At 46.3% G+C, this 23,241-nt stretch overlaps 1 protein-coding gene across 1 annotated transcript in view; it reads right to left on the minus strand.

The window, feature by feature from the left end:
- Window positions 1-19,467, minus strand: part of MXD4 (MAX dimerization protein 4) — a 41,352-nt gene extending 21,885 nt beyond the window's left edge. The window contains exons 1-3 of the mRNA XM_074147512.1: window positions 19,289-19,467; window positions 18,555-18,654; window positions 9,066-9,095 (exon numbers count right to left, since the gene is read on the minus strand). Coding sequence (XP_074003613.1) covers window positions 9,066-9,095; window positions 18,555-18,654; window positions 19,289-19,352 — 194 coding nt within the window. The 5' untranslated portion in view covers window positions 19,353-19,467. The remainder of the gene's footprint in view (window positions 1-9,065; window positions 9,096-18,554; window positions 18,655-19,288) is intronic.
- Window positions 19,468-23,241: the final 3,774 nt, after the last annotated feature.

Consider the following 23,241-nt stretch of genomic DNA (forward strand, 5'->3'; position numbering starts at 1 on the left):
GCTAGTACCTAAACCCAGTAACTGCTTCCAGCCAAACACACACAACAAGCTCCCAAATTTCCCTAGCAGAAATTATTTGCTCCACCCATGCTGTTCATTTCAGCAGTCAACACAACAGCATTTACCAATTGGGATTAAGTCATCTTATTTGGAGGAATTACAGGGTTTGCTACCTTTATGTTTTGTAAATACCAGCTAATGTGGCATGTAAGACACAAAGTGTCTGCGCAGCCAGTATTTGCAAACACTGACAGTACTCCCAACTTCAACAGGAGCTGCTAAATTCTGGCAGCAATTACATGCCAGGCAGGCCCCTCATTTAGCACCTTGTATCTTCATTTACTTACCTAAATTGAACCATCAATGAAAAAAAAGCTGATAAATTTGTTAGGCATTAATCCCAAGGTAGCAGTTGGAAGGAGAGGACTCGCAATAGTTCTCCAACCTTTTAGAGACCTTTTACCACATTCAGATGTAGTTTTCGATTGTTCCCCAATCTTCTGCTTTCTTGCTATAAGGTAGAACCTAATATAGGGTTTCTTAATGTAGGGTATGTATCCTGTAACTAGAGTTATTATTTTTCAAGTTAGAAGCACTGCAACAGATGACCTCATGCACATGCATACAAGCGCACACCTCTTCTCTATCAGCTACAGCAATCTCCAGGCACTACACAATTACATTGATTTGTATAGAGAAAAAAAATGTGTAACAAACTAGAATTAAACAATAATATTAGCCACTTGACATCGTTTGACAAGTCCTGTCACTCTGCTCTATTCTAATAGGATGCGTACATAGCTCAGCGTTTCAGTTTCCATCTCAAAACACATCACTCCCATGTATGAAGTCCCAAAATAACCCTCTCCTTCCAAAAATAGGGAGGGGCTGGGGGGAAGGAATACCTAATCCATTCTTGTGAATTGCACAGTTCTTTAGGACGAGAAAAGTCAGTTTTAACTGGATCACATGCATGGAGTTTTCATTTGTGTGGTTTTTGTTTGGTTTGGGTTGTTGTTTTTTTCTAGAAAGGCCCAAATTAAGCTGCTGTGAAGGAAAAGCATTATGCTTTTCTCATTTGTGATCTGATGGCTAAATGTTCATGCTTAGTACAGTTTCTGGAACCTTAACTACATCCTCTGTAGATGCCTGGATGTGATGTGGTGTTCAGCTTGCAGGCAAGCGGGCACAGCTCCTACTGAAATCCCCTGAACAGGGTGCAGAATTGGGTCCACAGCCTGCCACGTGCCAAGCCACCGAGCGTACCACGGGGAAAAAACAGATTAAAAATTACTTGACCTGCAAAGGAATTCTTTAGTACATCTGTCCACTGACAGAGACCACGAGGGGAAAGCAGCATGGGCTGTAACAGGAAAGTACACATTGTTCCATCCAGAAAGAGACATTTTGGATTTGGGACCAGGCCACAGTATATCCAGTACTCAAATGGGGTAAGCAGCCCATGGAAAGGAGCACTGAAAATAGAGCTAGAGATGCCAATACAGCATGGAGGCAGGGACAACAGGGAACAGGACAATACTCTGTGTGTTGCTTGTCACCTCCTCCAGCCTAGGTTGCTCCCTTACTGTCTACTCCAACCCGGAACACTGGGTCCTCAGAATTTTGCACTCGTGACATACTAGGGAGAAAGTAAATCAGCCTCCTGCAGGTTTGGAGTGAATCCCGAGTGCAGAGCCAACCGTGCCTTGAACAGCCGGAGCCACACTGCTAGCTTTCAGGTGCATTTGCCACCTCTTCAACCCATGGCGGGTACTACTTCTGTACACCCAGTTTTCATCTGTGGGCTGGCTGGGACTCAGCCAAGGATTCCCTATGCCTTATGTAAGACTCATTTCAGAGACCAGCTTCTTAAAGCCCATTAGCTGCCTAAATACATTTAAAAAAAAAAATAAAAAAAAAAAAAAATCCAAGTTCCAGCTCACTTGCCCAGATGTAGCTAAGCAAGCTTAAAAGGAAAACATTTTTTTTTTTTAATACCTAATTCAACAAATCTTTTTCTCCTTCAATCAAGACAGCATTCACCACTAGCCATCTCTTTCCCTGTCTGCAAAGCATCAGCACCTAGCTGTTGTCTGTATGGTCCTGAAAGTACCTGGAAGTCTGGCACATCTATCTCCATTTTGTACAAGACCAGTCCACTCTTTCTACCATGGCGGGTAAGAATTGGCCAGGTCAATTAGCAGATGCTGAGAACATAAATCACCTTTCACGTAGTCCATTAGAGGCCGACACACAATGGACTTGTTTGGAGAGAGGGATGAACAAATTCAAGTGGAAAAAACGCATGCGCTTGGTTTCTCGCCCATCTGCTTTCTGCTGGCTGTTTGGCCGGCCAGGAAGCACATGGCTTTCTGGAGCCCAGACCCAAGACTGCACTTAGGCTCTGCAGTTCAAAGCTGACTTCAGCAGGAAAAAGGACATTACAATTTAGTCAAGACTGTATTTTAGTCCATTTTTCATTGCTGAATAAAAGCTTTATCCAAAGCACGAGGCTGCGTACATCTCTGACACCTGGAATATAACTTCCCGAGCAGATTAACTTTCAAGTTTCTTCTGCTTAATATACCCCTTCTTTCCAAACCAGCAGTTCAGGTGAGAAGACACTTTTGTTGTGAGTGCATAGTCAGGTGAGCTGCTGTGTGCACTGAAAAGACAGCAGTTCAGTTCACAGGCATTTACAGTATCTACTGCAGCATGTAGTACAGGACAAACCACAGGTCCGGACGATTGCTGACTGCCTACAGGCAGGAAAAAGTTGAGGAAAGAACAGCGTTTCAGTGCAAAGCTTTAAACCTTCTAATTTCTTTTATTCCATGGATTCATCAGACCCAGACAATGCTTTTCAACAAAAGCACAGAATTAAATTTACAGTTCTGTGGGTGCACTACTTTACAGACTTTGCTAAACAAGTTCCACAAAAAACCTTATTACAGCAATTTGAGACACAAATGTCACTATATATTTTGCCCCTCTGTTGGAAACTTGCAGTTAAATGATAGGTAAAAGAGGGTTTGAGCTGAGACTCACCTCTGCACTGGCTGAGGCAACCCCCTTCACCTGACCACTAGAGCTCGCATCCTCAGAGACACAGTAATAGCTGGGGAGAAAAGAGGAGCTGATGCCTAAACCATGGTAGCTGTCTTCTCACAAAGGCAAGTCAGACTCTTAAGACGTTACCTTGCTTAAGCGGCGCAAAGGTATGTTTATTGCAATTCACTTGAACTGCAATAAACCACTTCACACCAACTGGATGGTATAAAAAGTTCCTTACTTGACAAGAAAACCAGAAGAAACAGATATAACACGGAGGTTAAGTTCTGCTAGTAAGACACGGTGGTTCCCACCACTAATGTAGCAGCCACATTATCTAGATGGTTTATTTATAATCAGACATGCCCTAGAAATGGCAGCAGGTTTTATAGACCCATTGTAACAATGAGATCTGTACCAGGTCAGTCAGACCCATCCAGTGCAGCACTCCCCAGGCAATAGCAGCCAACACTGGATGCTTAGGAGCAATATTAAACTAACAAAGAAGTGAGCTGTACTATTCTGTACTGTAAATTAATACCATCACTCAAAGAAGCGATCCTGCCCTCTGACTGCAGTGGCCTTCAGGTGTGCCTGTGACAGTGAGCTGGGTCAGGAAAACCAACAGCTGGAGAAGCTGCTCCCCTCCCTTCTGTGCCGGCAAGAAGCAGGACCCAGCAGTAGCAGCAGCAGCGTGCAACCAGGCTGGGTGAAACTCCCAATGGAACCACAGCAGCCAGACAACACTGGGTGATCCCTCCCTGGAAGTACTTAACCTCCAGCAGCCGGTTAGGGGAATTCCTCAGCTCCTGGCTGCACCGTAGCCATTCAGCGTGATGGATCAATGCATCTATATCTTTACATTGCATAATAATGCAATGGTAATTTGTGATTTTGAAAAGGCATCATAAAAATAACCATTAAGCATTGTTTTGGTATGCTGTTATTTCAATGACCTTTCAGTTCTGTTTCAAGACTTCCAAGTTTATCAGCAACTGGCGATTACATGCTTTTCATTAACCCTGCAATTTAGTAACATGAAGAACCACAGACACAATTTCAAGACATCCATCTATGCACTCTCTCAGCTTATACAAACTTTAAACTCCAAGTACCCTGGTGGGTGAAATTAATGTACCAAGGAATGTAACTGTGCTCCTGACAAGCTCATCTGCACTACTTTCATGAGAAAACTGGTTATCTATTAGAACTTAACTTCAGAGGCACCTACTCTATTTACTTTATCAGCTAATATTGTACATCATAATGCTCCCATCAAAAACTTACTTATTTTTATCAAAACCTGCATTTATATACAGACATCTGCTTCATACACATGACGATGCACTATGACAACCTTTTTTCTGGCAAGATTTTAGGTTTAAAGAATACACAAAGCACTACCCAAAACTCAGGACTGTATTGCCTTCTGCACGCATGGGAACACTTTCAGTTTCCGCCTGATCAGCGCCGTAAACAATGCATACATTAGGCTCAGTTGGGAAGAAGGAAAGTTCATTTTCTTCTACTAAAAGGTTTTGCAAGTCACTACGTCTCATGTATTCCCCAACCTGGTCTTGTACTTCTAAAAACTCAGGGCCGTCCCACTCAGCTGATCCAAGCCATCTCCACAGCAGTCTCGGCTCACTGCAATACAAACTAGTGAGCCCTGAACAACAGACAACTGCTCCCTGTCCCACTCAGCACCCAGTGGCTGAGCTAAACACCTGTGCACTTCTCGGAGCAACTTCCATAGGAAAGCAGGGAAATGCCCCTAGAGCACAGCTCTCCCAACAGCAATGCCTGGTTTTTAACCTCCACCCAGCTCAGTTCGCCAGGTTTTGTCAAACTAGGGACACAGCATTTTGCTCAGGGACGTGAGACAGGATCTGCTGATTCCTCCAAGCAGGAGAGCACTTACAACTCAGATGCTGCACTGCTGAGCACTGCCACACTCCAGATCACCAGTCCATCCTGCCCAAAGGCATTCATCATCTCCCTCTTCTAATTATACTCCCACTGCTTGCCAGGTGTTTACCATTTTGTGGAATACAGGTGGAACAGCTTTTACCCCTGCTAATCTACCCCTTCCCTCCTTCTTGACTAAAAAAAACACCACCAGAGAATAATACAAATGGTTTGAGAGAAGCAGGAGATAACCATCCATCTGTATCAAGCCATGCCATGGTCACCCAGCCAAGGCACTCATTAGCTCACACAGTGCCAGCCTGGGGACAGCAGCATGCAGCTTGCTGATTTCAGGGCACACTTTTATTAATTTCCTCACTAATTCTTAAAAGCTGTTCTTTAAAATTATTCAGTTTCACAAGCTATTTTCAAAGACTTGGCCATAGAAATGACAAGATCTTGAACTCCTCCTGCAGCAGAGCTCCTCACAGCCAGGCAGGAGTGAAATTACTTTCTCACTGAAGAAGCCCTGATGGGTTGGTCCCAGTATCCCTCATCGGGGCTCCATCTGCTTCCGACAAGAAAGGATGGACCACGGCAGGGAGGTGTCGCTTCCTCCCGCAGCCCTGCGCAAGCTGGGGGGACAAGTCCACACATGAATAGCAGAGGGCAGATGACTCACTGCCTTTACAGAACAGCTTGAAGATCTCAGTACAATCTCCAGGGGGATATACCTTGGGCTTTACATTGTAATGTACAACTAGTATAAATTGATGCAAATAAATGAGATTATGCTGCATCTTTTTAAGAAGCTTGAGCGTCTCATGGATTCTCAGGGTTTTTTTTTTACACTATGGAAGTTGAATTCCTCTGTACAGCTGTCAGGTTAAGTCGATTTAAAAACTGCCTTGCAAAAAGTCATGATTACCAATGTATTTGATATTTACGTTGCTCTGTGAAAGCCAATGCGCAGGCTAGAAACAATAACAGAAAATAAATACATGAATACACACGTATATATTTGCCATTAGGAACTAGTTACATCCGTGTGCCATTCTGATTGACCTGTCTGTAGTTATTAAAATATCTTTTAGGTATTTTAATCATCTGTCCTTAGGACAGAAGATTTCGTACCTTCCTCCTTTTTATTCAGGGGGCTTCTTAACCCCCTAAATGTTTCATGGCTCTGAGATGCAAACCTTGATCAGAATGGACCAAAACAGGACCGGCATTAGAGGGATGAGTTCTTACAGTTTCACTATCATGAACACACATGGAAGTTCTGAGCAGGGTATTCTAGGGAGACTTAAAGCAGAGAAAAAAGGAATTTTAGGTATGAATTGCTATCACTTTACTATAATCGTAGTCTGAATTCTATCACGTAACAAGAGTTTTTGGTGGAATTATGTCTCTACTTGCATTTGTCTTCCTCTGAGCATCCCCTCAGGAGCATACAGAAAAGAGACCCAGCAGTAGAAAATGCAAATTGAAGTGGTGCCAAATGTCTGAATCTGCACACACAGAGAGATCAACCACTACCATTCCCACTGACGTCAAAACCAGAGATAAAACCTCTTATGTGCAACACCAACGGATAACCTGAACAGCCCCCTGTACCACTACACGGCTACTGTGGCTTTTTGGTTAGTGGGAGCTCTGGCCATAGACACAAAGGCCCTGTAAATGAGGAAGCCATTTCCCTGCTCTCCAGCGCTCAGTCCAGCCCACAGATACCACGTGAGGGACTGGGCAAGGAGAAGGATATGAGCAGCCATCTCCTCTCTTCCTCCTTGACAGGCTCCTTTGAGATAACCACATGTATCTCAGCCAGAAGCATCATGGCAGTGGTGAGTCAAAGGCACTGGTCCTGGAAAGGATTCACCTCCAAAATCAACATCCAGAGCTTCGCAGCCAGCAGGGCAGGGCAGTGCCGAGGGAAGAGGACAGGCTCTGCTGCAAGGACCAGCTGCTTCGGGGACTCACTACGGCTGCGAATCTTGCATTAAACTTTACACAATGCTCAGTAGATTTTAATGCAATTTTAGTAAAACAGAGTGAAAAACAGTACAATCAGTACTATCACCTCATACACCCACAGCACTAGAGGAGGGGGTTGTTAAAAAAAAATTAGAGTCCTTTGCACCAATGCATTTGTTAACTACAGTTGTGCATACCTGATCTGCTTTTGTGAACCCGTGTTTGCACACACAAGGATCTTGCACTAATTTGCAGGTTCCCACCAGGAATAATAAAATCTGGCTTCGAGTACAGTGTAACTGTAGGAGGTACAGCAAGCAGCAGCGGTTACAATTATTAGTTGTATAATCACAAGACATACCTTGCAGTTTACCTATTTTGACCTTGAGATGGCAGAAAAAGAAAAGCTAGCAAGGCAAAGACTATATGGTCCAGCTACTACAAAGATACAACACAGAACTGAAAGTGAGAACAGAGATTGAACAATTAATAGATCCTTCTTCTGCTCCTGCATCTGCTGCAAATGCTACTGTGCCTCATTTACTGTGCTGCTTAAACACATTAAGGCAGAGCAGGGGGAAGAAGATGCAACTCCATGCTTAGGTTATAAAAATGACTGGTAGAAAAAAGAAAAAAAAGAATACGTAGTTTAGATGGTGACAGGTCAGTAATGATGGAGCAGGGGAAAAGGAAGAAATGGAACAGAGTATCTGGAAAGAGGATGGGAAAAAAAAAAAAAGAGTGAGAGAAAAGCACAGTTGGGACTAAAGATTTTTTTTTTTTTAAATAAAAGTGTGACCAAGGAACACAATTTTGCATGAAGTTATTTTCCTGAAGACTCTGTCAGCAGAACTTCTGCCAGCTGATTTCACTGCCTCAGCCAATGCACTGCATTCTGCAGCCCAGGCCTGCGTTTGTGAGCTTGAGCCTTCCCCAGTTCCTCTCATCTTTAGGACAACCACGTGGCTATTAGGCAGGGCTATAGTTTACTCATATTACAATTAAACTACAGGAAAGCATGTAGGCATGCAAGGGAAGTGATGGTCTAGCTGCTACATAACTGCGGCCACAGAACAACACACACAAAAAAACCCCCCCGAGTCCAATCTTGTTGTGCCATCAACCACGTTTCATGTATTTAGAAGCATGCAAAGAGGTTTAAGTCATTTTCACACATACACCCCTTGCTTTCTTTAGATGCATGAAACCCAAAAGACCACAAGCTACACGAAAAAGAAGGAAAAAGTACCCGAAAGAGAGTTTGTCCTGCTGCCCGAATGGTAAGTGAAAGGCAGTGATCCTGCAGCGAAGGTGCCATGGTGCTGCCCAGCCGGGGCACTGAAAGCTGGAGTGAAGATGGGCACCTTTGGCACCCAGCAGCTCTCTCTGTGCACCTTTCAGAGAGGCAGACCCCGGGGGACTTCCTACAGCTAAAAAGCCCATCTGCAAACAAACTCTGACAAGATACAATAGACAGTAAAGGCTGCCTCCAAAACTGTGCAAACATGAGTTCTTTAAAAATCAGGTCTTCAGGGTCTAATAAATGTCCTTGGTAAGTAAGTGCAGCTTTTCACAGCGCTGGATACACAGGGCTGCAGCTCAGGAGTTGCTGATTTCTATCCCACACACAGCTCTTTGGACAGGACACATACCAGCAAGGAAGCAGACGGAGGGGAAAAACGTATCTGTGGGTACTTACATGCAAGATGAAAATTAACTGCACTTTAGGCATACTTTAAAAAAAACATAGAATAACCCTGTGTGACATATTGTTCCCCGAAAATCATCCACCTTAATCACAAAATACTCTGATCGTACTTATAGCATTTAGCACCTCTAGCAAACAGTTGCTGTAATCAGATTCTTTATTAGTAACAGTATGGTTAACCAGTTACAGCATTAATCAGTCTAAAGCTAATTATCAGTGGTGTTTGAAAAATAGCATACCAAACAACAGAAGAAAAAACAAATAATATTTTACCTATTAGATTTTAGTTGATAAAAAAAGCCCAACTTAATAAACTATTCAGTGCAGAATCAAAACAATTTCAACAAAATATTCTTCAATAAGCATTGTAAATCTAATGTCAGCCATACATCTTTTAATTTGCTTTTTTCTCAAGACTTACCTATGTTTTTCTAGCTCGTTGTGTGACGACCTATTAAAAAGAGAAAAGAAGTATTAGAGAAAAGGACAGATACCAAGATATAGAATATTTAAAAGCCAACACCTGCAGAAGTTGCAAAAGAGCTCTCTAAAACATGTATTTATATGGATTATGAAACAGCTTTGCTGTTAAATTGGTTCACTTTTACATCCCTTAGATACTTCAGGGTATCAACTTAATTTCCATGAGTAAACCGTGGGTTTGGGGGGGAATTATAATAAATTTGCATTTATTAACATTCAATAGATTCAGAGACAGAATTGGACATAAAAAACTGCGCAGGTTAGTAATAAAAACAGCCCACAAGATTTTTATCTGTGAAGAAAAATTATGAGGGGGCAGAAAGTGTTAGAAGATCTAAATGGCAGCAGGTAAGAGTAAAAAGCACCCAAAAAGCCAGCTTTCAAGCCCATGGAGAAGCAAAAAAAAAAATCAGCAGCTAACCACTGCTGTTGCTGTTGACATCTTAATGGCAAAAAGAGAGGAATCCTCTTAATTCTTCTGAGTCTACAAACAGAAAAAATGTAATAAAATGCCGGTCCCTGAAATGACCACATCAGTATGCTATTCTCTTTCAATCTACTATAATTCAAGATTTTTTTTTTCCCTCCCCAGTCAATGCTTCAGGTTTTTTGCATTTAGAAGGCAGCCCTAACTTCTTGAAGATTTCTTTTTTTAATTGCCTCAGCTGGGAATATTAATTTTATTTATTTACACAGCTTAGAGTAGAAATTTTCCTAAAATGAAGTTATTGTCAGCACTTCAAAACCAGCAACTTCCCAGACTTTCAGTTTTGCCCAACTGAAAACATTGCCAGTACGTAAGGATCAAAAAATACAAAGGCAGCAGCAGCTTTTACGGCTGGCAGATTACATCAAAGCAGCTCTCCTGTAACGTGCTGTAACCCCTGCCTGCATGTGGGCACGATGAGCTGACTGAGACGGCTTTGTGGAGGTGCAAGTGCACAGTCCATCGAGTGAGCAGAGAAATCCCAGGGTAAGAAATTCTTCCTGCACAGATGCAGGACCTGCCCAGTGGCAAGCCGCTCTGCCTCTCCCCGCACAGGCGCAGGCAGCTGGTTGCTGCGGCATACCTAGGTGTTACTGATGACGAAATCTCTCTGTCCACAGAGAGGGGAAACAAGAAAGCAAAGCTCATGCAAAGAGATAACCGATGAATAAATCCACAAGCAATTTACTTCAGGCCGGCACAGCTCCTGATCCTGCAAGGAATTAAGCAAACTGCCCCTCCGCAGGTAGAAGAAAACTCAAATGCGTACAAAGTTCAGCAGTGATGTTAACCCATCTTCACTGGAAAGCATCCTAGTATTGTTACCAACGCATCGGCTATGTCAATCATTACCTCGTAAACATTTCTGAAAAGCCCATGATTTCAATATTTTTTAACTTGTTGCATCAAGTGAGTCACAATGTTTCTACTATGCCATGCTCCTGACCAATGCAGGAACACCGAAAACTGTTTTACACATATTCTGTGCTACAGTAATAGGTCCAGGTGGGCTGGGTTTGCTGTGATTTACTGCCTTTGCCATTTGACTGTAATAAGGGAATATTGTTTTTATTTTCTACTCCTACACACACAGAGATAGCTCAAACCTTTTCTCCACGAAAAGTGACAAACACTACGCCAAATCCGCCAACGTTTACAAAAACACACAGAAAATTTAAGTTCAGGAGGAACCATTCTCCCCAAACACCCCCAGTGGGCCTGTCAAAGGCACAAAGACACCGTTCGTAGGAAGCTCTCAGAGAGAGGAAATACAGGCTGGCCTAGATTCAGCTCCATGGCATGATCTCCCTGAAATTTTTGGCAGTTTTACACACGATGTATACACGATCACTCTAACAAGCCAATTCCAACCTGCCTGCTGTAGCTGAGCTCACACCCAGCACCCGTGAGCATGCATGGTGGCCGGTGCACCAGCAGGAGAACGACTGACCAAGAAATTCAGCCTGCACAGAGTATTTTGCTGGGTTAAGAGAGGATGCAGTGAGCACCTGGAAGTCCTTCTGCGCACAGCACACCTACAAGGCACCTCTGGCTTATGAATGGTGGCCCTGATGTTCACCTGGTCCTGCCAGACCAGCTTTGGAGGGGTGTAGCTGCCTGCCCTGGTTATGCCAGCTACCAAACAGAGCGGCAGCAAATGCGTGCCTCTTTATAGAGCTCTTTGGGACGCAGGAGCCTAACCTATGTGTGCAAACATGGGCATCAGCCACACACTTCAGGAGGTGCAGGAAGGCTGACTAATGCCTCAACTGTCAGGCTCTATCCGGGAACCAAAACTGAGAGCTTTGACATTTACCTGAAGGTTTCTCCATCTGCAGAACAGGCTATATAACCTATTACAAGCGTGATGGTTTATTTTTTTGTTGGGTTTCTTTTCAGAAGAGATGATATTCTCTCTAAATACTATTTATTCTCTCCTTCACTGTCTACACCACAATATATTGCAAGAATAACTATCTCCTGCTTTTCATGCAACCTGAAGCAAGGAAAAAACCCGTAAGAATGGGTCTACGCACAAACCAGCAGCCCAAGCACTACCTCTGTTTTAACACAGAGTCTTTTATTACTTCATTAAAACGTAAGGTGTGGGCCTGGACTAAGAAGATATCTGGATATCGTACATCTGTCTCTTCTATATAAATGTAGACTGTGGTTTTCAGTCAAATGGTCTGGTGGAGGCCTTCAAAAGTGGCTGCAAGAGAAGGAAGACTTTGGTATTTAGCTTAAGTTCCGTGCATTAGGTTCTGTATCTCAAGGCAAAACCTGAGGGAGCTGGGGGTAGCAGTGATGAAGGAAAGGTGTCACTAAAAGGTTCAGACAAAAATGAAGGGAAAAAGCCAACAATAAAAAAAAAAAATCAGCAACATCACAGATTCAGAAGGAGGAGATCGGCATTGCTGCTGCTTAGACTATATTGTTGACCTGAGACAGCTCTAATATCCCTTTAGCAAATGCCAAGCAGTTCACAAGCTATGAAGTAGTAGTTCGATTTTCTTTGAGAATAAATTGTCAAAAGAAGATTTGAAAGAAGGGGAAGGAGCCAAGTGAATGCAGTTGATAGTTTGCAAGGTGCTGTGCCACTTCCAACAATTAGTCCCTAATGCTGTCCCCTTCCGCCTTCCTCCCTCCCCTAAAGAAGACTTCTAGGTAATCGTATTTGAGAATGTGGTTGATGCAACATTCATCACAATTAGGACAGGTACTAATTGAGATAATAAGACTAACCCAGAAAAGACAAGCCCCCCACAAAAGAATAACTTTCTACCAGTTTACAGGTAAGCCATCAGGAACTGCCCATATGTACCAAGCTGAGATTTCACCATACATGTGACACGCTGCCTGTTTGGTTACTAAATCATCTTCCCTTACTCCTCCTTCCATTTGCCCCACCAGACACTGTATCTTGTTGGAAGGAAACCAGCACCAGCTCCTGACAAAAGCAGGGACATATCAGCAAGGCTGCTGAACCTTCTTCCCCAAGGCTAATGGGAGCCAGGTCCAGGCTGCAAGTCACTGATACGCTACTGGTTGCCAATGCATTCTGAAGCGCTATAGGGAGCAGAGCGGGCTAGTTAACAAAATATTTAGAACGGTAGCAAGAGCCTTGCCTGCACCAGGACTAGCAGGGTGTTGTACAACCCATGTGCAGAAGGCACAACTGCATCTAAAGCCACACAGCACTTGGAGGGTCATATGCAAACTATGTTGCCTGCACTTCACCTTTTGTCCAGGCCAAAAGAGCAAGAACAAACGGAGCAAAAAATTTTACAAGGTGCTATACACTTAAGTGTCTGCATCTGATTCCCACTCCCAAGCGTGCCAGTGCGCAAGAGCACACAGTTCACAGACATGCAGTCTTGTCTGGATGTGACTGCGACACAGCTTAAGGCTGGAAAAGATCCCGATTCGCTTCCAGGGAATTTCCTGTCCACACACATAACCTGCCGTGGGATGCGCCTGAAAATATTACAGCCCACCAACCGAATCACCCAAGATGAGGAGTGCTGCAGCAATAAACCTGCACATAAATACACATCCTGCCCAGTGTACACTGCTCCTGGGTCATCGGGTTTTTTCCCTTTTTTTATTAAACTGGACACATCACTTACAGCCTGTCGAAGAAATAGTCTGTATAGAACTAATCCACTAGAAATGATTTGCATTCTCCTCTTAGCAAAATTTAACCAGCCCTGCAGATTCAGCTGGGATCTGGGAACCAGGCATCCTGGCACAGCCTCGATGCAGAGCTCTGGCTCCAGTACCTCATTCAAGTTTGTGCTGCCACATGTTTGCAGCGGTGAGGCCCAAACACGCTTCTAATAAGGTGGCAATTTGCTTTCCTCAATTGCATGAACACTACAACTCCTGGGCATTGCAGACCTACTGCAGTTCCTCAGGGGTGACAGACCAGTTGGTGAGATCTATTATATCAAGACTAAAATGCATCAGTTTTAAAAACAAGCACGGTGTTATTGCTGTCCCTCTGCCACCAGCTTTAGGAAAGCAAACCCAGAGGGATCTACCGAATTCAGAGAGCCAGGCAAAAAAGCAGAGGAGCCGTGTCTGCACAGTCTGGTTTGCAGTGCTTTATTCTCGGCCTCCCACCAAAAAAAAAAAAAAAAAAAAAAAAAAAAATTAAGGAAAAACAAAATAAAAATCGGGCTGTGATCCCTAAGCTGGTTTGTGTGGGCACAGAATAACATCTGCACGGAGCAAGGGGCTTGCTCTGCAGGCCACAGGTTGACCCTCACTATGAGCCAACATTAACAGAGGAATTCGGACATTAGGCTCTGTTTTTATTTGAAACACCAAATGCAGCTTTCATCTTTTTCTAGATATAACCCTTTGCCAGAACACAGCACAAAGTACAAGTCTATTTATATAACACATGAGCAAAAATATTAATTAATAGATACAGAAGATATATTTATAAACCTGCATTTATTTTGCTCCCCCTTCCTTCAATAAACCAGCTCCTAAATTAACAGGCCAAACACACTGCACCACTGACGTCCAACTCCTTGCTCTGCAAGTGAATTTAACCGTGACCTCAGTAGACTGGCATCTAACGCTAAGATTTTAGTTTTCCTTTTACCTTATTTCTGACCCTTTCATGTCAAAGCAGCTGCCTGAGCTCCCCTGTGCATGGGCGGACATGCACCTCACACCCACGCACAGCTCAAGCCACCCCGCACCTGGTGGGTATCATTACAGCCAGGGCACGGGACAACCCAGTTATCTGCAGGCTGGCGTGGTTTTCTATCAGTGTACCCTGCCTCGCAAGCAAACGTCACTGAATTTCAGATTTGCATTGTATTCCTCCTCGGCACATCACACACGTGTTCCCTCTCCATTTCCTTGGATCAAATGGCGAACTCGGGGGGACTTCTGAGTATTTGTTATTCACATTTCCAAGGTACAACTGCACTAAATCCAGCTGTTCAGTTTATGCCTTTTCTTTAATTCCAACTACACATGAACAAGAATTATTAGACTGTATGGCACTGCTTGAGAAACTACAGCCACTGCTCTGTGGAGACATTTATTATACTGTGGTCAAGCACCTGATAAGTATTAGTGTAACAAGAAGATGTGACCTAGGCTTATCCCCCTCGCCCCCCCAAAAAAGTCAATCTTGTGCCTTTGTCCAATCTCCTGTCCTCTTTGCAAAACAAGAATCCAGCTTCATTTGCCAGAGGATTTTGGTCAAAACCACTGGAGGGGAACAAGTCTGAATCTCAGCTGAGGACACAGTACAAACGGCAAATCAGAAAGACAGAGAAAACAAAGCAGTTTGGTTCATGTAACATGGGAAAGGGCACATCACAGGAAACTGAGTGAGAAGAAAACACATAAAAATCAAGTAATTTTTAATGTAGAAGTGAAAAAGAAATGGCTAAAAATTGTGTCTGATTGCTACCAGTAATGCTGAGAATATTGTTTAGCAACAAACTGCTAATGTTCATTTCCAGTTTTGATCCAAAGCTATCAGTGGACAAAGCAAAAAATGTTAAATTCCTGTGGTGGACAGAAAGCTTATAGATTTTGGTTAATTCAATGCAATTCTGTTGGTATTTTTCCCTGCGTGAATCCAAACCTGTCAAAATTACTTCTCACTTAATTGCAGTCGAGAGGCTGACAAGCTTTTAGCCTGGACTTGAGCATCCTGTCCAAAGGGCGGGCAGCCTTCCTCCCCCTTACTCTCCTGCAGGTCTGGGCCTCGCCAGCCTTCAACAAGAGGACGGAGGTCTCAAGATACGTGTTCTTACATGAACATCACCCACCACCTCGGCAGAAGAAGGAGGCATCCATCAGCGCCCTCGCTGAACACCAGGGCAGCTGTAATCCATCCCTGCCCAGTGCCCGGCCCGCAGCCGGCTGCTCAGCACCCCGGTACTACACGGGGTACACTCCACAGCCCCCGCAGCCGCAGGCAACATGGGGGAGAATGTAGAGAACAAAGAAGGGTAGAGCACACCAGGCTTCCTCACATCTGACAGTTTTTCTCCTCCTCTCCTCTTTTCCGATTTTCCAAGAATGAGGAGGAAGATGTTTTTCATGCTTTTATAGATGTATAGCTCATAAAGCAAGAAAAAAAAGATGTATCTCACTTTTTAATCTGATCAGATGCCGCAAGCAGCAGGATACAAAAATAGATAATGAAAACAACAACAAAGCCCCTGCAATTCTGAAACGTGCTGTTTTCTGCTCCTTTCCTACTCCTCAACCTAAAGTATATATTTTTATATGTAAGAAAAACAACACAATAATAAGGCGTAAATTTCAGACACGTACACAATCATGCCTGCCTGCATCTGATGCTCCAAATCCAGCACGTCTGGAAAATGGTTAAAGTGGAACAATATGGACAAACACTTTGCCCAGTGGTTCACATCACCCACAACCACTCCAGATCCTCTGAACTTTGGCCAGTCGTCTCCCTCGGTTAATCTTTGAGTTGCTTAGGAAGATTTAACTGTATTATCAAAAATTCAGACTCTAGTCTGGGGCTCAGAGCCTATAGCCTATAAGCTCCAAATAGTAACAAACCAGTGATGCTAGCGTACTTCATGCATTTTAGATTGGATGTTCAAATGTAAGGATAATTTCTCCCCCTCAAATCTAATCTCGCAGGCAGCCTGAGCAGCGATTGCTAGGTGTGGGTACAGAGTCAGTAGGTACAACGCAGAGGTGCCCCCAGGGCCTTGCTGCTGCACCTCCATCCCTGAAATAGCAGGATGCTGCATTAAAGCAATGCGCATCCGTTTCCCTCACCAGCAAGCAAGCCCAGTGTCCAGGCAAAGCACCGTCCTGCTGGTGGCCACCCTTGAAACCGCTTCTTGACAAACATTACCCTGTCCCATAACACAAACCACTCATCCCTAATCCACTGCAGCTAGAAGAAAAGAAAGTGTAAGTAAATGTATAGGTCATGTACCACAGCATGGCATTTTTGAAGGTTGCCACTGCTACAGAGTGAGAATCCAAGTGAAAGACTGAACAGGTAAACATAAATCTGCAGGCAGAAAAAAAGCAGGAAGGTAACTGCAAGCAGAGGTGTATGCCTCAGCTTTAATAACTGGTTAAAGCTTTAATAACGCTAGCAAATCTGTAACCAGAAATCTTTTAATTCTGCTGTATTTGATAGATTACAAATCCTCTCCTAAAAACTCCTGAAAGCAGCTTACAGTTCAGACAAATAACTATTTTGCAGCGGATGACAAGAGACCTAAGAACGGAAACGATGGAATAATAGCTCTGTAAGTAACACAGATTTCTTGAATGCAAGAGACAGAAAAGAAGAAATCCGCACAATTCAATGAGCAGTTTTACAGCTGCAAGTCCTATGAGACCTGTCTTGGTTTACTGTGAATTTTTTGTAAAGGCAGCGAGCATATTTTATAAGAAAATAATTAAAAATCTTCAGGAGCAGAGTGTCTCAGTAAACAAGACCCGCCTCCCGCTCCTGATGACTTTCTTTTTCAAAATGAACTGACGTCTTCCCTATGCTCCAAGATGAGACAAAGAATTCAACTAAAACAGAAAAATGTAGGAGTACTGCAATTAATGCCCGCTGAAATGGTTACCTTGCTTGGAGTACGAGCATAGGGGAACAATTTGCTCCCCCTCAGTTATCTTCAAGACACATTGCTCAGCCGCAGTAGGCATGAGCAGGGCGCTCAGCAGCTCATGTTTTTCTCAAGGAGGGAGCTCGTCAGCTTTTGATTTCAGTTTGCACCTCCGGTGCCCCAGGAGCGGCCACTGGCCCTCTGCCCCGCACCTCCCCAGTGCCAGCAGACCCAGCTGCCTGCTGCCCTGCGGGATGCCCGCTGGAGGAGCAAGAGCAGAGCGGGCCCGCCGAGACTCGCTGCTCGTTTGGAAAACACATCACGTGCGAGCCGAGTTCATTTTAGGCTATTCTACAGGAGCCACCATCCAGCCACGACCGTGCAGAGCGGAGCCTGCTGTGGGGAAGGGCATCCCCGCTCTGGGGCGAAGCAGGCCCAGCTGGGCACGGTCTTCGGTCCTCTCCGGAGCAGCCCTGGAAGAGCAAAGCAGAGCAAGGCAGAGCAGAGGGCTGGAGGAGCTCCCAGGCAGGCCGGGGCCGGCACTGTCCCTGTAAGACAGCCTCCTGCACGTACACAGCCGCTGCCCCAGCAGCAAACAAAGCTGCAGAGAGCCTGCGCACAGCAGCCCTCCCGCCGCTCATGCCATCGCAGCACAGGTAGCGGCTGCGGGGAAAACAACAAAACCACTGCTACCACGACAAAAAGGCGGACCATAATCCCGATAAATAACCACCGAGCCGTGCACTTTGAGGGATCCACGTGCGGCGGGCAAGCGACCCAGCAGTGCAGCAGAAGCCCCGGAGAGGTCAAGTTCACTCCAGCACCTTCTCACTTAATACCTACAGGAGAAGTTCAAGTGCAGGAGCGGTTCTTCTCCCAACGCCCCGCACACGCTCCCCCTCCCAGAGCCCGGTGCCGCGCTGCAACCGGAGGCTGCTCCGGCTGCGGTGGGGGAGGCGGCCGGATCGCTGCCTGTGGTTTATAAATAAATGCCGGGAGGGGGGGGGTGGGGGGGTGGAAATTAGTGCCATGCAAAGAGAAGTCTGGGTGGCGATTATGGTGTTAAGATCTGCAGTAAAAGCCACTGTCGGTGAGTGCGGAGCAGAAGGAGCGATGAGGCGGATGGTTTGGAAGTGCAGTGAGTACTAAGGAGATGGTGTACGCGTGGCAGTGTTTATATGAGAGATCAAAACAGAGCCAAGCCCATCCAGGGGAAAAATGGCGACTACCGGGATGGGGGAAACTAAGACACTGGATTAGTTATTATTTTTAATAAATGTATGCGCTGCACATAAGCTAGACACGTTGGAAAAGCTGCCGATTCATTCTGAAAAAGCGGTGCGTCTATTACCTGTTATTCTGGGATTTTCTGGCCATGGTGCCTGCCTTTGTTTTCTTTCTGGAATAGTCACTATCGAAGGGTAACACTGATGCATAGCCATGTTCTGCTTCTAGGGACAAAGTCAGCATTAGTGGCAATATATTTTTTTCCATGCATTTTTTTCCTCCTTTGCAGGAACGCTAGGGTAAAGAACAGAATTTTTTCCGGTTGATTTGTTTGGATTTTATTCTGGCATCTCTTAAAGAAGCGAGACAAATAAAAAAAAAAATACAACAACTCGGTAAACCGTTAAAAAAAAAAAAAAAAGAAAAGAAAAGAAAAGAAGTGTCGAAATGAGGAGATTATTGGAGTGCCCAAGAAAAACGAGGCGGATCATGCAAACCCTTGTCACGCTGCGCTGGGGCGGGGGGGGTGGGGGGGGCACTGCCATACAATTACCCACTGCCACACACAGAGACGTGTGAGGGACCCTGAGCGCTGCAACACACGCACCATCCCCACCCGGAGCTTGACAAAAAAATAACCGATTTTTTTTTTTTTTTAAATAAAATTTTTAAAAAAGGCAAAGAGAAGAGCACCGTTCCTCCCCCAGCGCCGTGCTTCTGGCCAAGCCCGGCTCAGCCCCGCGGGGTTGGTCCCCCCGGCCCAGCCCGGCCCGGCCGCCACACAACAAAGGCCGGGAGCGGCGGGGAGCGCCTGCGGGGGACCGACCGACCGCCCGATCGTCCGCCTGCGCCCAGTACCTCGGTCTCTTCTCTCCAAGTACTCGGCCGCTTCCAGGAGAATTAACAGAGAGTTCAATTCCATGGCTGCCTGCACCGAGCTGAGCTGAGCTGAGCTGAGCTAAGCCGAGCCGAGCTAAGCCGAGCCGCCCCTCGCCCCCCACCGCCCCGCGTCCGCGCCCCGCGCCGAGTTCACGCGCGGGGGGACTTCCAAGCCCCCGGTTATAAGGCACCTCTCTCAACCTACATTTGACACACAGGCGACGGGCGGGCCGCCCGACCAATGGGGACTGCCCGTTGGGCGCAGGGGCGGGACGCACGGCGGCCGCCGGGCCAATCGGCAGCCGGAACAACCCCCCCTTTTCCCCTGGCTGGGGCAGGGAATGTTGACAGATCCCCATCGTCCCCTCCGATTGGCTGGCCACTATAGTAACAATTTAGAAGCCGAAGCTTAGCAACAGCACGTGGTGGCCCGGCCCCCGCGCTCGCTGAGTGGCCGGTTTCTTGCATGTTAAGCAGGGTATCGGTCGCCCATTGGTGCGCGTCGCGCCATGCAAATGAGAGCGGGGGAAGGGGGCCAATGGGGTGGGCGGGGCGTGCCGGGCGGCGGGAGGCGGGGCGGCAGGAAGTGGGGAGCCAATGGGGCGGGCGGGAGGCGCGGCGTTGCCGTGAGGAAGAGGCAGAGGGGGCGGAGCCTGAGGCGGCCCCCCCCCCCGCCGCCCGCCCTCAGAGGCCGCCGTGCGCCGCACGAGGAGCGGCACCGCCGGTTGCTGGAGCTTTACTGGTGTTAACGGGGAACCTACCGCCGGGAACGCGGCTGGCTGAGCCGGGGCAAAGAAGAGAAATAAAAAGAAGGGGACGAAAAGGAAAAAGGCGGGGGCAGAGGAGCCCGGGCGCTCCCGCAGGGCTGGAGCCGGGCCCGGGGAGCCGAACCTCACCCCCGCTACCGGCCCGGGTGAAGCTTCCCCTCGCCGGGCAGGGCCATTCGCAACGGCTCCCTCCCGGGGCCGCCCGCCCCCGCGCTGTGCCAGCCCGCCCGGTCCCGCTGCGGCCATGCCGGCGCTGCTGGGGGAAGGCTCGGCTCCCCGCCTCCTGGGCGGGCTGCGCATGCGCGGCCGCGGAGGGGCCGGACCGGGCCGGGGGAGGGGTCACGGAGCCGCTTCACCGGAGTAGAAAGCTGCGGCGTGGAGGCGCGTGGGGATCAGCGGGGCTTCGCGGGTCCTTTGGGCTGTCGAAACCGTCGCCTTCTCGCTAGTGAGAGGGTGCCATGGTGCGAGGAGAGGGACCTTTGGGCCTTGGCAGCCCCCGGGCCTGTGCCTCAGCGCCTGTTGTCCCCTCGGTGGCGGCCAGTTTTCACACAGAGATTGTTATTTTTCTGCGTAAAAAATAACAAGGGAGGGAAGTGTGGCCTGGGGTCCCTGGTAGCCCCAGAGACCCCCTGCAAGGAAGGCGAGGGAAGTGGAGCAGCAGGTGGTGAGGAGGCTGTGCCTCGTGACAATGCCCAGGGAGCTTAGCAGGCACTGGGGGTGAAAAACCAGCCTTCTCCCCAGGTGTCGTCAAAGGGAGGGCCCCTGGGCATCACCAGGCTACTGGGTTGGGCCCTTGTGCATGTTGCAGCAAGAAAGGGGCTCTTGGTGTGCACAGTGGGATTTCTCACCATCGCCAGTGCACGAGGAGTTTCATAAAGCTTGATGATATTTCCAGCAGATTTCAATTCTGTTTCTCCTTGCCACCAGGGCTGTAAGTTAGAAGATTGTTGGCAGATGACTACGATTGAAGGAAAAGCCTCCTGCTCTTGTAGTGGCAAATATGCCAAGAATTGAATTGGAAGAAAAAGGTGATACAAATGGGATGCCAGAGATGCTGTAAAAATGTGTCTGGCACATACATGCGTGACCCCTTACAGCGGGCAGGCAAGAGGGGAAAACAGCAGTACTGCAAAAGCATGCACAGAGATTCAAAAGAATTACTAAACTCTACACAATAGTCTAACCTGCTGAAAAAAGAAACAGTGGAAAGCTCTCAGAAACACAGTCAGAGCTACTGCCAGCTTTCCAACCCTGCCAGCACATTCAGCTGCCTTTCGTCATCTGGATACACAGAAGCCATCTACCAGAATAGTCCAGCTCCTGGCATGCAGGCTGAACAGGAAGGAGCTCAGCACCTTTCCTGTCTGCACCATACTATTTGCACTGCTAACTTTGCATCCTTATCTCAGATAGCTGCTGCACAGCTGTTGCCTAAAACTGGTTGGTTTTAACACGAGCAAGAAATTTTAAAATAGGCACATTTTAAGCTGTGCTGTGATCGCACATTGGTACATCTTCAGGCTAAAAGTGCTGAAGCCTGTAATCAGTCCTCCTGCAGAATAGCACTTATACACACAAGTGGTCCCATTGATTTTAATTGAACTATTTGAGTAAGAGCTATTCAGCATATAGGAGGGTTGCAGAATGTTGTTCTGTGTGCTTATTCCTCGGCGAAAGATGTCAGCCACAGTTTCCTTTTAAGAGGATAATAGCAATTCAGATTAAAATAAAGATTATGCTTTACTCTTTTTACAGGTTTGTGGTAAAACTATGTGTAAATTATACCTGATAATTTATTAGTCTGTATCTTGTTGCCTCAGATACGCAAGTGCAATGTGGCTCTTGAACATTCCTGAAACACAGATCGCATTTTACTGCCAATTGGTCCAGGCATCAGGGATGAGAAAAAATACAAGGCTGTGAAGAAAGCAGCATTGTGAATGTAATGTAAGAGAATTTTATATCTACTTGGAAAAAGTCTGACTCCGTGAATTACAAGGCAGAAGAGAAGTTGGTGCATAGATTGCAGCAGTGAAAAAATTGCCGTAACATTTTCCACTTGCTGCTTGAACTGTTGAAATTCTTCTGCATGTGGGTGAGATAGTACTGTTTTCACTGTAAACCAATAGAAATTTATGGCAGTTTTGCTGTTGACTTAACTGGCAGTAGGTTTGGACACTATTTGACATTGCTTTCTGTTACAAAACCCTATATGCATAGATCTGTGTTGTCCACACAGGAAAGAAAGTTCCCTTTGCCTGACCACGTGCGTAGGGCATGTAGTGCAGAAAATGCAAAGGTACACAGATAAGGCAGTGTTGTTCTGTGCTGTAGCCACAGCGATCTAGCAGTATTTTCAGAGCACCTATATTTCTTTGTATATGTGTCTAAATGTATCTTAAACCTGTTTTGTGCACACATTGTGGAATCAGTCATATGTCCAGAAAGGAAGATTAACATGCAAGGTGTATAAATGCACCTGGGTGAAAATGGGATACGCTTGTATGAAAGGCCAGGGTTCAGGTATGGATTGACTGAGGTTCTGAAGGCCTGAAGCTTCTCCCCCTTCTCCCCACCACACTATGAACACAGGAGCCCAAACAAGGTTGGCACTGCGCAGGGGCAGTGCTTCGGAGGGGTGTGTAGCCTGTGCTCACCCCCCACCAAGCACTGCCTTCACCGCATGCTCCCGCAGCACTCGGTCTGATCCAACTGCTGGGCAGAAGCCACCCTCACTGTCCTCATTTGAGCAACACAGGACTAAATTCTCTTCTAATGCCTGCAAAACCTGTACTTTTAGAAGACTCTAGTGTCTGAATTTGTGAAAATATTTACTTTATAGCCTGCTATGGTATGCGGGTTTCAAGGTCTCAGTGTTTCCAAGCCTTGCCAGGTGCAAGGATGAGGTGGAGCAAGACCCAAGCGCTTGACCCAAGCTGCCAACAGGATTATTTCTTACCATGAACATCCCATTCAATATAAATTAGAAAGTTTGCTGTGTAGTTCACTCCTTTGATGGTTGCGATCCTGAGAACTCTTTGCCCCAGTGCGAGACCCCTGAGCCCTTCCTTTCCTCCTGAAGCTGTAGCACTGGCAGCATCTGACACTTGCTGTCCACTGCTGGGAGTCACAGAATCATAGAATGGTTTGGGTTGGAAGGGACCT

Source organism: Numenius arquata, chromosome 5 (genome assembly GCF_964106895.1).
Source record: "Numenius arquata chromosome 5, bNumArq3.hap1.1, whole genome shotgun sequence".
NCBI lineage: Eukaryota > Metazoa > Chordata > Aves > Charadriiformes > Scolopacidae > Numenius > Numenius arquata.